General features: G+C 41.6%; 1 protein-coding gene across 3 annotated transcripts in view; it reads left to right on the top strand.

The window, feature by feature from the left end:
• The first annotated feature begins 864 nt into the window (after window positions 1-864).
• ZNF157 (zinc finger protein 157) overlaps window positions 865-14,402 on the top strand; it is a 37,359-nt gene continuing 23,821 nt past the window's right edge. For 2 of the 3 annotated variants that reach the window (XM_019798119.2, XM_034648831.1), the window contains exons 1-2: window positions 865-1,068; window positions 2,835-3,042. In XM_019798119.2, the coding sequence (XP_019653678.1) occupies window positions 2,971-3,042 (72 nt within the window). In that variant the 5' untranslated portion in view covers window positions 865-1,068; window positions 2,835-2,970. The other variant, XM_034648830.1, reaches the window with a different exon arrangement.

Raw genomic sequence — 14,402 nt, forward strand, 5'->3', positions numbered from 1 at the left:
TCTGAATATTCTTAGGGGACCCAGCAATCCATGCCCAACCTTAGCTAGGGTCTACCTGCTGTGTTTGAAATGCCTTCAGCAGGGCAAAGAGCCCTCTACCTCTTGTCAGAGAAGGCCTGCAGGAGGGGTATATGTAGGAGTAGGTTTTGAAGAATGTTTAGGTTAGGAGTTCAGAGGTGAAGAACACCTAGAATTCTCTCTTCTCTCCCCAGAGTACGTAGTAGCTCCTAGATTCCCAGGTAAGAGAGGTTAAGTGGCTGCAAACTGGTTGACAGGAGGAGTTAGGGTTGTGCCTCAGAGATGTATTTTCAGCGAAAGTATGTTTACAATGTTTTCTAAATATTTTTCTATTGGCAATTTGCTTGAAAATATTAGTTGTCCATATCAAAGGTTGTTATTATTATTATTATTATTATTATTATTATTATTATTACTACTATTTCTAGCCACTAGCATTTTAGTGGGGTAATGGAGGTAATGGAGATTGAGGGGGTTTCAATTCCCCTCTATACCTATTCCTTCACATCAATACAATGTATCACTACGACCCCTCCTCGCTCTTCTCCAGTGGTATCACCCAGGAATAACCTGACTTTCCCCACCTCTTCCCAGTGGTATCTCCAAGGAGAGGACTGTACCACACCGACTCTTTCCCTCTCTTGCCCAGTGGTATCTGCCAGGAGGGGGACTGTACCATTCTAATTTCACCTTTCCTCCGAGTGACATCTTCCCGAAACTAATTCTGGTTTTCCCCCCTCTCCCCACTGGCATTTCCCTTAAAGATCAGGACACATCTCCCCTGCCCCCGGCACCTCTGCTTCTGTAAACTTTGCACAAACCTACAGAACTCAGTTCCAAAGACCAACTCCTCCCGGAATGCTTGCCCTCAGGTTTCTACCCCTGAACAACGCCCCCCGCCCCCGCCTTCGGTGGAACAGCCCACTGTACGGAATGGGCGCTAAGATGGCGGCCTCCATGCAGGAAAGCCTCGGCACAGCCATGTTTCTCGCCCAGCAACTGCACTCATGGACAAAGTCTCTGCAGATCCGTAACTGCACCTTGCTCAGAGTGAGTAGACCACAGCATCACAGCCCTTACGATGTGTGCGAGACCAACACCCCAGAAGGGGCACTGTCAGGGGTGAGGACAGGAAACGGAAGTGGCCCTCAGAGGACGTTTAAGTCTTGTTGGCGCGCGGCGCTAAAGCGAGTGCACGAGGTTTTATGGAGTGACAGTCATCAGTGATTTTGAGGTGATGGCTTTGTTGGCTTTTGGGAATGACGAATTGTCAGTTTGTAAGGTCCACTGGTGGGGAGTTGAAGAATCTGGTGAATGAGAATCTGTGCAGGTCAGGGATGGGGGCTCCTGGAGTAATCAGTTTTTAGATTCTTGCTGCGTCTTGTTGTCAAGTCTTCATAGAGTGTGTTTAGATTTTTTCCTTATCAGTCTCCCCAGAGGTGTGCTAATCTTACTAGTCTTTCCAAAGAACCAACTTTTGGTCTTGTTGATCCTCTCTGATGTACCTTTGTTTTCTATTTCCCAAATTTCTGCTTTTACCTGTACCATTTTCTCTTTAACTTTTTGAATTGGATGTTAATTCATTAATGTTCAGCCTTTCTTCTTTGTTAAAAACCATGTAGAACATGAATTTCTCTAAGAATCTCTTTAGCTGCATTCCACAAAATTTTACATACGTCATCTTATTATTATTGAGCTTTATGTTTCTTCTTTATTATTTACGTTACTTTAATAAAATGCTTTTTGGGAGGGTTGACATTTTTATTACGTCTTATCCAAGGATATGGTGTATCTGTGTGACTATTTTATATTTGTCAATTTTTTTAATTGTAGAAGTTCAACTCCTTCTTGCTGTCATTAGTGATGGGTTTTTTCCCGTTTTCATGTATCATTGCTATCATAGAGGAAAAACTATCTGCTCTTATAATTTTATCTGGTATCCAGCCCCTTTTCAAATTGCCCTATGAATGCTAGTAGTGGCTGTTTTTTCTATGTATAAAATCATATCCTTGGCAAAGAAAGCCACACTTCCATTTCCTTGCAGTATCCATTCTGATTGTTTCATCTTCCATAGTGTGAGCTAGATCCAGTGAAACAATTTTGAGTTGTATGAGACATCCCTATCTTGTTGATAATTTTAATGGCAATAGCTTCATCATTTTACGTTTTAGCATAATAGTTCAGGGCTATGTTTTGTAAATGATTTTTGTGATATTTAAGTGATGTACATCTTCCCTAATTTTCGCTGGAGTTGTATTGGTAATGTCTCCTGAATTGTGTCAGATGTTTTTCTGGTGTAAGTTAATAGCAGCATGCCCCCTGCCATTTGTTGATTAATAAATATTATTACTGCTGGACCATCTTCTGGAAAGAAGAAGCTAAGGGCTTCTTGTAGGAGAATTGAAGAGGGATTTTTCACCCTAAAATGGCAAAATAATTAAAGAGGGCAGAAGAGATACCTTTCAATCAGATTACCAGGTTTCCAGGGTTCCTGCCTCCACAGTCACCCAGCAGGTCCCCATGGACAAGTCCTTCGTCTGTCCACCCCATAGGGCTTTAGCACCATTCGCTGCTCCAATTCTGCCCTCCCTGCAAACCCAGATCCACCTTGAACCTAGAATTGAACACTAGGCTGGCTAGGTAAGGTGTGAAGCCACCTGTGGAGGCATTCCAGAAGAAAGGACTCTGAGGTCATTAATTTGACTTCAGATATCATGATTGTTTCCATAATCCACCCTAACACTCAGAGTGGGGGTTGCTGAACTTTGTGGTGTAAACGTGGAATGACACTGATGACACGGATACTGTCCTTTTAGGATTTCTTGGTGTGTCTGTGGAGCTGTTGAGGTTTCTCCTTACTGGAGGCTGCAGAATCTTCCATTCATTCTGACCGCAGCCCACATACCAGACTCCCCTCCAGCTTTGGAAGGTGGGCTGAGCCCCAGGGTGAACATGCCTGCTAATGGGAAATCACCCCAGAGGTTCCCTGCCCTGGTTCCAGGACAGCCTGGCAGATCGTTTGAGGTAAGGAGGAGGAGCCTACTTAAAATTTTATTTCTTTTATATTTTTAAGATAAATTTTAATTTTGAGGTAATTGTAGATTCGAATGCAATGTACCATTTACCCAGTTTCCCCCAATGGGAACATCGTGCAAAACCTTGGTACAGTATCACAACCGGGGTATTGACATAGGGAACATTTCCATCATGACAGGGACCCCTTGTCTTGCCTTTTAATAGACACTTCCCTCCTCTCCCACTCCCTCCTCTCCCACTCCCTCCTTAACTCCTGGCCAGCACTAATCTATAATTTTGTCATTTCCAGGATGACATATAAGTGGAATAATACAGTATGTAACCTTTCAGGACTGGCTTTTTTTATACAGCACAATTCTCTGGAGATTCATGCACGTTGTTGAGTATGTGAATAGCTCATTCCTTTTTATCGCTGAACAGTATTCCACGGTATCAATGTACCACGGGTTGCTTAACCAACCTCTTGTGGAAGGACATCTTGGCTGTTCCCAGTTTTTGGCTGTTATCAATAAAGATGCTCTGATTGTGTAAGGATTTTGTATGAGATGAATGCACATGAATGCAATTGTTGGCTTGTATGCTAAGTGCATTTCAAACAATTGACTTAATTTTTTTTAGTACAGCTTTAGATTTCTAGAATAATTGAGAAAATGGTACATAGAGTTTCATATACTGCTCTGCACCCTCCTATATTAATATGGATACCCTATTATTAATTATAGTCTGCAGTTTATAGTAAGGTTCATTCTTTGTGTTGTACATTCTTTAGGGTTTGACAAATGCGTAATGACACATATCCACCATTACAGTTTCACACAGAACAGTTTCATCTGTGCCTTAGCTGTTCATCCTTTGTCTCCCTCTGCTTGAACCTCTGGCAACCACTGTTTTTTTTTTTTTTATTGTCTCTATACTTTTACCGCTTTTAAGATGTCATATAGTTGAAATCATATAGTCTGTAGCCTTTTCAGATTAGCTTCTTTCACATAACAGTTTGCATTGTAGCTTCCGCCGTATCTTTTCATGGGTTTATAGCTCATTTATTTTTTATCACTGACTAATACTCCATTGTATGGGTGTACCACAATTTGCTTATCCATTCACCGATTGAAGGACATCCTAGTTGTTCCCAGTTTTTGGCAATTAATGAATAAAGCTGCTATAAACATTTCTATACAGGTTTTTGTGTGCACATAAGTTTTCAGTTCACGTGGGTAAATAAGTAGGAGTGCAGTTGTGGGTCATATGGTAAAACTGGCTTTGCAAGAAACTGCCAAACTGTCTTTCAAAGTTCTTCACCATTTTGCATTCAAATCAGCAATGAATGAGAACATTCTTGTTGCTCCATATCCTCGTTAGCATTTGCTATTGTCGGGTTTTTGGATTTTAACCATTCTAATAGGTGTATAATGGTATCTCGTTGTTTCGATTTACAATTCCCTAATGAAAAATGACGTCGAACATAGTTGTACATGCTCATTTGTCATCTGTATATGTTTCTATTCAGATCTTTTGTCCTTTTTCTTTTTTTTAAGATTTATTTATTTATTTGACGGGGCATCTGGGTGGCTCAGGCGGTTGGGTGTCTGCCTTCGGCTCAGGTTATGATCTCAGGGTTCTGGGATTGAGCCCCATGTCGGGCTCCCTGCTCAGTGGGGAATCTGCTTCTCCCTCTCCCTCTCCCCCTCCCCGCTGCTTGTGCACTCTCTCAAATAAATACATAAATAAAATCTTAAAAAAATAAGATTTATTTATTTGAGAGAGAGAGAGCACGTACGCATGTGCACACACGCACAAACGTGCAAGTGGTGGGGGGCAGAGGAACAAGCAGACTGACACTGAGAATGGAGCCTGACTCAGGGCTTGATCCCATAACCCTGAAATCATGACCTGAGCTGAAATCAAGAATCAGAAGCTTAACCGACTGAGCCACCCAGGCACCCTGGGTCTATTTCCCTTCTGGTTTTTCCACTGATATATTTGTCTATTCTTTCACCAATACCATGCTCTTTTTTTTTTTTTTTAAAGATTTTATTTATTTATTTGTCAGAGAGAGTACAAGCAGGGGGAGCCGCAGGCAAAGGGAGAAGCAGGCTCCCTGCCGAGCAAGGAGCTCAATGTGGGGCACGATCCTAGGACCCTGGGATCATGACCTGACCCAAAGGCAGACTCTTAACCGACTGAGCCACCCAGGGATCCCTACCATGCTTTTTTTTTTATTGAGGTCTCACTGACTTACAACATTATATTAGTTTCAGGTGTACAACATAGTCATTCGATACTTGCATGTATTACAAAATGATCGCCACAATAAGGCTACTTAACATCCATCACCACATGTAGCTCTAGAATTTTTTCTTGTGATGAGAACTTTTAAGGTTTACTCTCATAGCAACTTTTAAATATGTGATACAGTGTAATTAACTATAGTTGCCCTGCTGTACATTATATCCCCATGACTTATTTTATAACTGGAAGTTTCTATCTTTTGACTCCCTTCACCCATGTTGCCTAAATCCCACATCTGGCAACCGACAGTCTGTTCTCTGTACTGTGAGCTTTGTTTTTGTTGTCGTTGTTGTTTTTAGATCCCACATATAAGGGAGATCATATAGTATTTGTCTTTCTCTGATTTATTTCCCTTAGCATAATGCCTTCAGGGTCCGTCCATATTCTTTCAAATGGCAAGATTCCCCCATTCTTTTATGGCTGAATAATATTCTATTGTGTACACACACACACCCACACACACACCATATTTTCTTTATCCATTCATCTATTGATGGACACTTAGGTTGTTTCCATATCTTGGCCATTGTAAATAATGTGGCAATGAACATGGGGTGCTTATTTTTCTTTGTTAGTGTTTTTTTATTTCCTTTGCATAAATACTCAGAAGTGGAATAGCTGGATGGTATGGTAGTTCTATGTTTAATTTTTTGAGGAACCTTCATACTGTTTTCCATAGTGGCTGTACCAGCTGTTATTCCCATCAACAGTGCTCAAGGGGTCCCTTTTCTTTACATCCTCACCAACTTGTCTTTTGATTTGCATTTCGCTGATGTTTAGATTAGTGATTTTTTAAAAGTAGGCTCCACGCTCAGCGTGGGGCTTGAACTCACAGCCCTGAAATCAAGAGTTGCGTGCTCTAACGACTGAGCCAGCCAGGCGCCCCTAAATTAGTGATGTTGAGCATCTTTTCATGTACTTGTTGGCCATTTGCATGTCTTCTTTGGAAAACTGTATTCAGATCCTCTGCCCATTTTTTTTTTAAAGATTTTATTTATTTGAGAGAGAGAGCATGCGAGAGAGAACGTGAATGGTGGGGAGGGGCAGAGGGAGAGGGAGAAGCAGGCTCCCTACTGAGGGGGGAGCCCAACACAGGGCTCGATCCCAGGACTCTGGGATCATGACCTGAGCCAAAGGCAGATGCTTAACTGACTGAGCCACCCAGATGCCTCTCCTCTGCCTATTTTTAAATGATTGTTTTTTGCTATTGAGTTATATGGATTTTTTATATATTTTGGATATTAGACTCTTATCAGGTATATGATTTAGAAATGTTTTTTTGCCCTTCGATAGGTTGTCTTTTCATTTAGTTGATGGTTTCCTTTGCTGTGCGGAAGCTTTTTAGTTTGATATAGTTCTGCGTGTTTAATTTTGCTTTTGTTGCCTTTGCTTTTGGTGTCAAACCCAAAAAATCACCAACACTGACTGATGTTAGGGAGCTTACTGCCTTTATTTTCTTAGAGTTAGTTTTATGATTTCAGGTCTTAGGTTCAAGTCTTTAATCCTTTTTGAGTTAATTTTCATATATGGTGTAAGATAGTGGTCCCCAGTTTCATTTTTCTGCATGTGGCTGCCCAGGTTTTCCAACACCATTTATTGAAGAGACTGTCCTTTCTATATTGAATATTCTTGGGTCCTTTGTCTTAAATTAATTGGCCGGGGGCGCCTGGGTGGCTCAGTTGTTAAGCGTCTGCCTTCGGCTCTGGGTGTGATCCTAGAGTCCTGGGATCGAGCCCCACATCAGGCTCCTCTGCTGGGAGCCTGCTTCTTCCTCTCCCACTCCCCCTGCCTGTGTTCCCTCTCTCACTGGCTGTCTCTCCCTCTGTCAAATAAATAAATAAAATCTTGAAAAAAATAAATTAATTAATTGGCCGCATAAGCATGGATTTATTTCTGAGCTCTCTGTTTTGTTCTGTTGGTCTATGTGTCTGTTTTTATGCCAATACCATACTGTTTTGATTACAACAGTTTAGTATGGTAATTTAAAATCAGAAAGCATGATCCCTCCAGCATTGTTCTTTTTTCTCAAGATTGCTAGTCATTAATTTACAAGTTTTGTACATGTTTTGTTAGATTTATACTTAAGTATTTCATATTTCTGAGTGATTATGAATGATTTTATATTTTTTATTTTGGAGTCCACATTTTCATTGCTAACATAGAAATACAGTGGGGTTTTGTATTGTATCTTGTTTCCCGTGACTTTGCTGAAATCAATTATTAGTTCTTGGAGGTTTTTTTTTTTTGGAGATTTTTTGTGATTTTCTCCATAGACAATCATGTCATCTATAAATGAGGACATTTTTATTTTTTCTCCTTTATTCTGTATACCTTTCATTTCCATTTCTTGCCTTATTGCACATTATTAGAGCTTGTGTGTTGAATAAGGATTGTAAGGATGGACATTCTTGCCTTGCTTTTAATATTGTCTTTCACCATTAAGTATAATGTCAGCTGTAGTTTTGGTTTAGATGCTTTTTATCAAATTGAAGAAGTTCCAGTCTATTCCTTTTTTTTAAAGATTTTTATTTATATATTTGACACAGAGAGAGAGAGAGAGAGATAGAGCACAAGGAGGGGGAGCGGCAGGCAGAGGGAGAGGAAGAAGCAGACTCCCCGCTGAGCAGGGAGCCTGATGTGGGACTCGATCCCAGGACCCTGGAAACGTGACCTGAGCCAAAGGCAGACACTTAACTGGCTGAGCCATACAGGCTCCCTGTTCCTGTCTATTCCTATTTCTATTCCTATTTTTCGCAGAATGAGTGTTGAATTTCCTTAAATTTTTTTTTTACATTGGTGGGTATGATCATGCGATTTTTAAAAAATCCTGTTAATGTGGTGAATTCCATGGGTTGATTTTTGAATATAGGACCTGTCTTGCATTCCTGGAATAAACCCCAGTTGGTCATGGTGTAGAATTACTATCTTGTGGAATTATATTTGCTAATATTTTGTCCAGAATTTTTGCCTCTGTATTCATGAGTGATATTGCTGTGTAGTTTTCTTTTTTTATAAAATATTTGTCTGATTTTGTAAGCAGGGAATGTGTTAGTTTCATGTGGCTGCTGCAACAAATGACCACAAACTTGGTGGCTTAACACAACAGAAATGTATTCTCTCGTAGTTCTGGAGGCCTTCAGTCCAAAATCAGTATCTCTAGGCCAAAGTCAAGGTTTTTTTTTTGTTTTTTTTTTTAAAGATTTTATTATTTATTTGACAGAGAGAGACAGCCAGCGAGAGAGGGAACACAAGCAGGGGGAGTGGGAGAGGAAGAAGCAGGCTCCCAGCGGAGCAGGGAGCCCGATGCGGGGCTCGATTCCAGGACCCTGGGATCACGCCCCGAGCCGAAGGCAGAAGCGTAATGACTGAGCCACCCAGGCGCCCCCAAAGTCAAAGTTTTGGCAGGGCTGTACTCCCTCCAGAGCCTTTAGGGGAGAATCTGTTCCTTGCCTCTTCTAGCTCCTGGGGGGTTGCAGCTATTTCCTGGCTTCATCATTCCGTTCTTACGGCCCGCATCTTCAAATCTCTCTCTGTTCTGTCTTCACAGCACTGCCTTCCGAGTGTGGGTGTCCAATTTCCTTTTGCCTCCCTCTTATCAGGATCCATGTGATTACTTTTAGGAGCCACCTGGAGAATTCAGGGTACTCCTCTCATCTCAAGATCCTTAATCCCATCGGCAAAGACCCTTTTGTTCCTGCCATGTAAAGTCGATATTCACAGGTTGCCAGGATTAGGATGTGGGTATCTTTGGGAGCCCCTTTTTAGCCTGTTACAGGTAAATACTAGTTTTATAGAGTGAATTAGGGAAAGTTACCTCCTCTTCTTTTTTTCTGGTAAGAGGTTTTGTAATTGGTGTTAATTCTTTATAAGAATTTGATAAAATTCTCCAGGAAAACCATCTGGGCCAGAGCTTGATTGATTGATTTCTTTTTTGGTGAGTTTTAAATTATGGATTAAGTTTCCTTAGTAGTGCTAGGGCTGTTCAAATTATCTATTTCATATCAGGCAGCTTGTTTTAGTTGGTGTTTTTGTTAAAGAGTGAGTGTATTTCGGCGCACCTGGGTGACTCCGTCCGTGAAGCGTCTGCCTTCAGCTCAGGTCATGATCCCAGGGTCCTGAGATCGAGCCCCGCATCGGGCTCCCTGCTCAGTGGGGGAGCCTGCTTCTCCTTCTCCACCTCCCCCCAACCCACCCCACTTGTGCACACTCTCTCTCTGTCAAATAAAAAAAATTCTTTTTAAAAAAGATTTTATTTATTTATTTGTCAGAGAGAGACAGCGAGAGAGGGAACGTAAGCTGGGGCAGTGGGAGAGGGAGAAGCAGGCTTTCTGCTGAGCAGGGAGCCTGACACGGGGCTCTATCCCAGGACCCTGGGATCAGGATCTGAGCTGAAGGCAGATGCATAACAACTGAGGCACCCAGGCGCCCCTCAAAAAAAAATCTTAAAAAAACAAAAAGAATTACTCTGCTTTATGGAATGCCTGGGTTAAGCATCTCATCCCCTCTCCTACTGCCATTTTCCCTGCCCCCCTACCCCACCTTGTGCTCTCTCACTCTTGCTCTCTCTCAAATAAATAAATAAATAAATAAATAAATAAAATCTTTAAAAAAAGAATTAGTCCATTTTATCTAATTTTATCAAATATATAAATGAAGAATCATTCATATTTGCGTTAGTATCCTTTTGGTGTTTGCGGGGACTGTAGTGAAATCCTTTCATTCCTGATACTGGTTATTTGTATCCTCTTTTTTTCAGTCTTGCCAAAAGTTTGTCAGTTTTATTGATCTTTTCAAAGAACCACCTCTTTGTTTCTTTGATTTTTGTCTGTTATTTTTCTGTTTTCAACTTCATTGATTTCTGCTCTTTTCTGTTTCCTTCCTTCTGCTTGCTCTGGGTTTATTTTGGTCCTTTTAAAAAATTAAAATGTGGGATGCCTGGGTGGCACAGAGGTTAAGCCTCTGCCTTTGGCTCAGGGCGTGATCCCAGTGTTCTGGGATCGAGCCCCACGTCAGGCTCCTCTACTGGGAGCCTGCTTCTTCCTCTCCCACTCCCCCTGCTTGTGTTCCCTCTCTCGCTGCCTGTCTCTATCTCTGTCGAATAAATAAATAAAAAAAAATCTTAAAAAAAAATTAAAATGTAATTGATATATAACACTGAGTAAGTTTAAGGTGTACAATGTGTTGGTTTGCTACATTTAGATATTACAATATGATTACCACTGTAGTGTTTGCTAACATCTCTGTCACATCACATAATTATCATTTCTTTTTTGTGGTTGGAACAATTTAGGTCTAGTTCCTTTTTTTTTTTAAGATTTTAGTTATTCATTCAACAGAGAGAGAGACACCCAGTGAGAGAGGGAATACAAGCAGGGGGAGTGGGAGAGGAAGAAGCAGGCTCCCAGTGGAGGAGCCTGACGTGGGGCTCGATCCCAGAACGCCAGTCACGCCCTGAGCCGAAGGCAGATGCTTAACGACTGCGCCACCCAGGCGCCCCGACTTCTTTTTTAAAAGATTTTATTTATTTGTCAGAGAGAGAGTGCAAGTGAGCACAAGCAGGGGGAGCGGCAGGCAGAGGGAGAAGCAGGCTCCCCCACTGAGCAAGGAGCCCGATATGGGACTGGATCCCAGGACCCCGGGATCATGACCTGAGCCGAAGGCAGTTGCTTAACCAACTGAGCCACCCAGGCACCCCTTGTCTTAAATATTTCATCTACATATATTTAAAACCTCATCAAATAGTGTTATAATTTTTTGCTTCAACTGTCAAACATAATTTGGAAACCTCAAGAAGCGAAGGAGGGGCGCCTGGGTGGCTCAGTCGTTAAGCGTCTGCCTTTAGCTCAGGTCATGATCCCAGGGTCCTGGGATCGAGCCCCACATCCGGCTCCCTGCTCAGTGGGGGAGCCTGCTTCTCCCTCTCCCTCTGCCTGTTTGTGTTCCCTCTCTCCCAGTCTCTCTCTGTCACATAAATAAATAAAATCTTAAAAAAAAGGTAATGTAATTCTTAAAAAAAAAGAAGTAAAATCTATTGTATTTACCCATATTTTTGTTTCCCATGTTCTTTCTTCTTTTGTGGTGTTGCAAGGTGTCTTCTTCTGTCTTTCATTTTCTGTTTAGGGAACTTCCTTTAGCCATTCTTTTAGGGTAGTTTTGCTGGGCACAATTTCTATTAGTTTTTTTTTTTCATCTGAGAATGTCTTGGTTTCTCCTTCATTCCTGAAGGATATTTTCATTGTTGACAGTTCTGTCCTTTCAGCTGGCAAATGTCGTGCTACCTGCTGTGGCCTCTGTGGTTTCTGATGTGAGCTCTGCTTCACTCAAATTGTGTCTGTATGTAAGGTGCCATTTCTCTCTCATGGCTTTCCATATGCATATTTTAAATCTTTGGTTTTCAAAAGCTTAACAGTATGTCTTGGTGTGGATTTTTTTGCTTTTATCCTGTTTGTGGTTTTTTCTGTACTTCAGTCTGTAAATTTATTTTTATTTATTCATTATTATTTTTTAATTTTATTTTTAAGTAATTTCTGCACCCAACGTAGGGCTCAAACTCACAACCTCAAGATCAAGAGTTTCATGCTCTTCTGACTGAGCCAGCCAGGCACCCCTGTAAATTTATGTTTTGCCAAATTGGGACATTTTTAGCCACTATTTCTTCATGTACATTTTTTCCTTTTTTAAAAAATTTAAATTAAGGGGCACCTGGGTGGCACAGTCATTACGCATCTGCCTTTGGCTCAGGGCGTGATCCCGGCGTTCTGGGATCAAGCCCCACATCAGGCTCCTCTGCTATGAGCCTGCTTCTTCCTCTCCCACTCCCCCTGCTTGTGTTCCCTCTCTCGCTGGCTGTCTCTCTCTCTGTCAAATAAATAAATAAAATATTTTAAAACATTTAAATTAAAGTTAGTTAACATATAGTGTACTATTAGGTTCCGGGTAGAGTTAAGTGATTAATCAATTGTGTATAATACCCAGTGCTCATTTCATCAGTTGTCCTCCTTAATGCCTTCTACCTAATTACCCCATCCCTCTACCCACCTCCTCTCTAGCAACCCTCAATTTGTTCCCTCTAGTTGAGAGTCTCTTACAGGGACGCCTGGATGGCTCAGTTGATTGGGCATCTGCCTTCAGTTCAGGTCATGGTCTCGGGGTCTTAGGATCGAGCCCCACATCGGGCTCCCTGCTCAGCAGGAAGCCTGCTTCTCCCTCTGCCTGCTACTCCCTCTGCTTTGCTCTCTCTCTTTCTGACAAATAAGTAAATAAAATCTTTAAAAAACAGTTAAACTTTAAAAAAAAAGTCTCTTACAGTTTGTCTCTCTCTCCATTTTTATCGTATTTTCTTTTTCTTTTCCTTCCCCTATGTTTATCTCTTTTATTTCTTAAATTCCACATGAGTGAAATCATATGGTACTTCTCTTCCACTGACTTATTTTTCTTACATAATACACTCTAGTTTCAACCACGTCATTGCAGATGGCAAGATTTCATTATTTTTTATGGCTGAGTAATATTCCATTGTGTATATATACCACATTTTCTGTATTCATTCGTACATCAATGGACATCTGGGCTCTTTCCATAGTTTGGCTATTGTGGACATTGCTGCTATAAACATTGGGGTGCAGGTGCCCCTTCAAATCACTATTTCTGTATCCTTTGGATAAATACCCAGTAGTGCAATTGCCGGGTTGTAGGGTAGCTCTATTTTTAACTTTTTGAGGAACCTCCATACTGTTTTCCGGAGTGGCTGTACCAGCTTGCATTCCCACCAACAGCATAAGAGGGTTCCCCTTTCTCCACACCCTCCCCAACATCTGTTGTTTCCTGAGTGGTTAATTTAAGGCCTGTCTTTCTTTTCTCCTTCCTGTTTTCTGATGACATGATGTTGGTTCTTTTGTTGTAGATCCTTGAGGTCCTTTTTTCCTCCGGTCAGTTTTGTCTCTGCTGTTCAGATTGGGTAATTTCTGTTCCCTCTGTTCTGTTTCGGGGACCATCCATTGAATTTTTTAAATTTTAGTTATTGCATTTTTCAGGTCTGAAATTTCCATTTGGGTCTTCCTTATGTCTTCTGTTTTTTTTTTTTCCTGAGATGGACTGACTGAAGCATTTTTGTGATGGCTGATTCAAAGTCTTTGTTGGATAACTTTCTGTTATCTCAGTCTTGGTACCAATTGATTTTTTTTTCCATTCAGTTTGAGATTTTTTGGTTTTTGATGTGAGTGATTATCTGTTGAAACCTAGATATTTTTGATATTATTTTATGAGAATCTTGTTCTTATTCAAACTGTTGTATCTGGCTTCCTCTAATTTCAATACAGCTGGGGAAGAAAGGGTACCATCTCATTACTGCCATGTCGGGGAATGAGTCCAGGTTTCCCATTTGGCTTCCGTTGAGCCCAAGATGGAGAGCTCATTACTTGTGGACAGGGGTGGAGTTTTTTTGGGTTTTTTTTTTGTTTTTAAAGATTTTATTTATTTATTTGACAGAGAGAGACACAGAGAGAGAGGGAACACAAGCAGGGGGAGTGAGAGAGGGAGAAGCAGGTTTCCCGCTGAGCAAGGAGCCCGATGTGGGGCTCAATCCCAGGACCCTGGGATCGTGACCTGAGCCGAAGGCAGACGCTTAACGACTGAGCCACCCAGGCGCCCGGAGGTGGAGTTCTAGCTTTCCATTGCGTCTTCCCTCATACCTTCCAGGGTGGGAGGGTGTTCGCCTCCTTAGCAGTGGAGAAAGTCCTGACTCCCCACTAGCCCCTCTCTGATACGACTCCAGCAGGATGGAGGAAGGATGCCTCATTACTGCTGATTTGGGATGGAAGTCTAGTCTCCCCATGGTTTCTCGACTGAGAACACCGAGTGAGGAGGCTCATTACTGCCCAGGAGAGATGAGCCTTAGCTCCCTACTTTGTCTTTTTTGATAGCACCCCAGTGTTGTAGGGGGAATAGCGCCAGACAGAAGTGGAGGTCTATGCTCCCTGCTTGGCTTTTGCTGATGGGATGGAGGTGAGACCCACGGGTTTTTTGTTTTTGTTTTTGTTTTTTTTTCATGATACTTGGCT

The sequence above is a fragment of the Ailuropoda melanoleuca genome, chromosome X, assembly GCF_002007445.2.
Source record: "Ailuropoda melanoleuca isolate Jingjing chromosome X, ASM200744v2, whole genome shotgun sequence".
Classification (NCBI taxonomy): domain Eukaryota; kingdom Metazoa; phylum Chordata; class Mammalia; order Carnivora; family Ursidae; genus Ailuropoda; species Ailuropoda melanoleuca.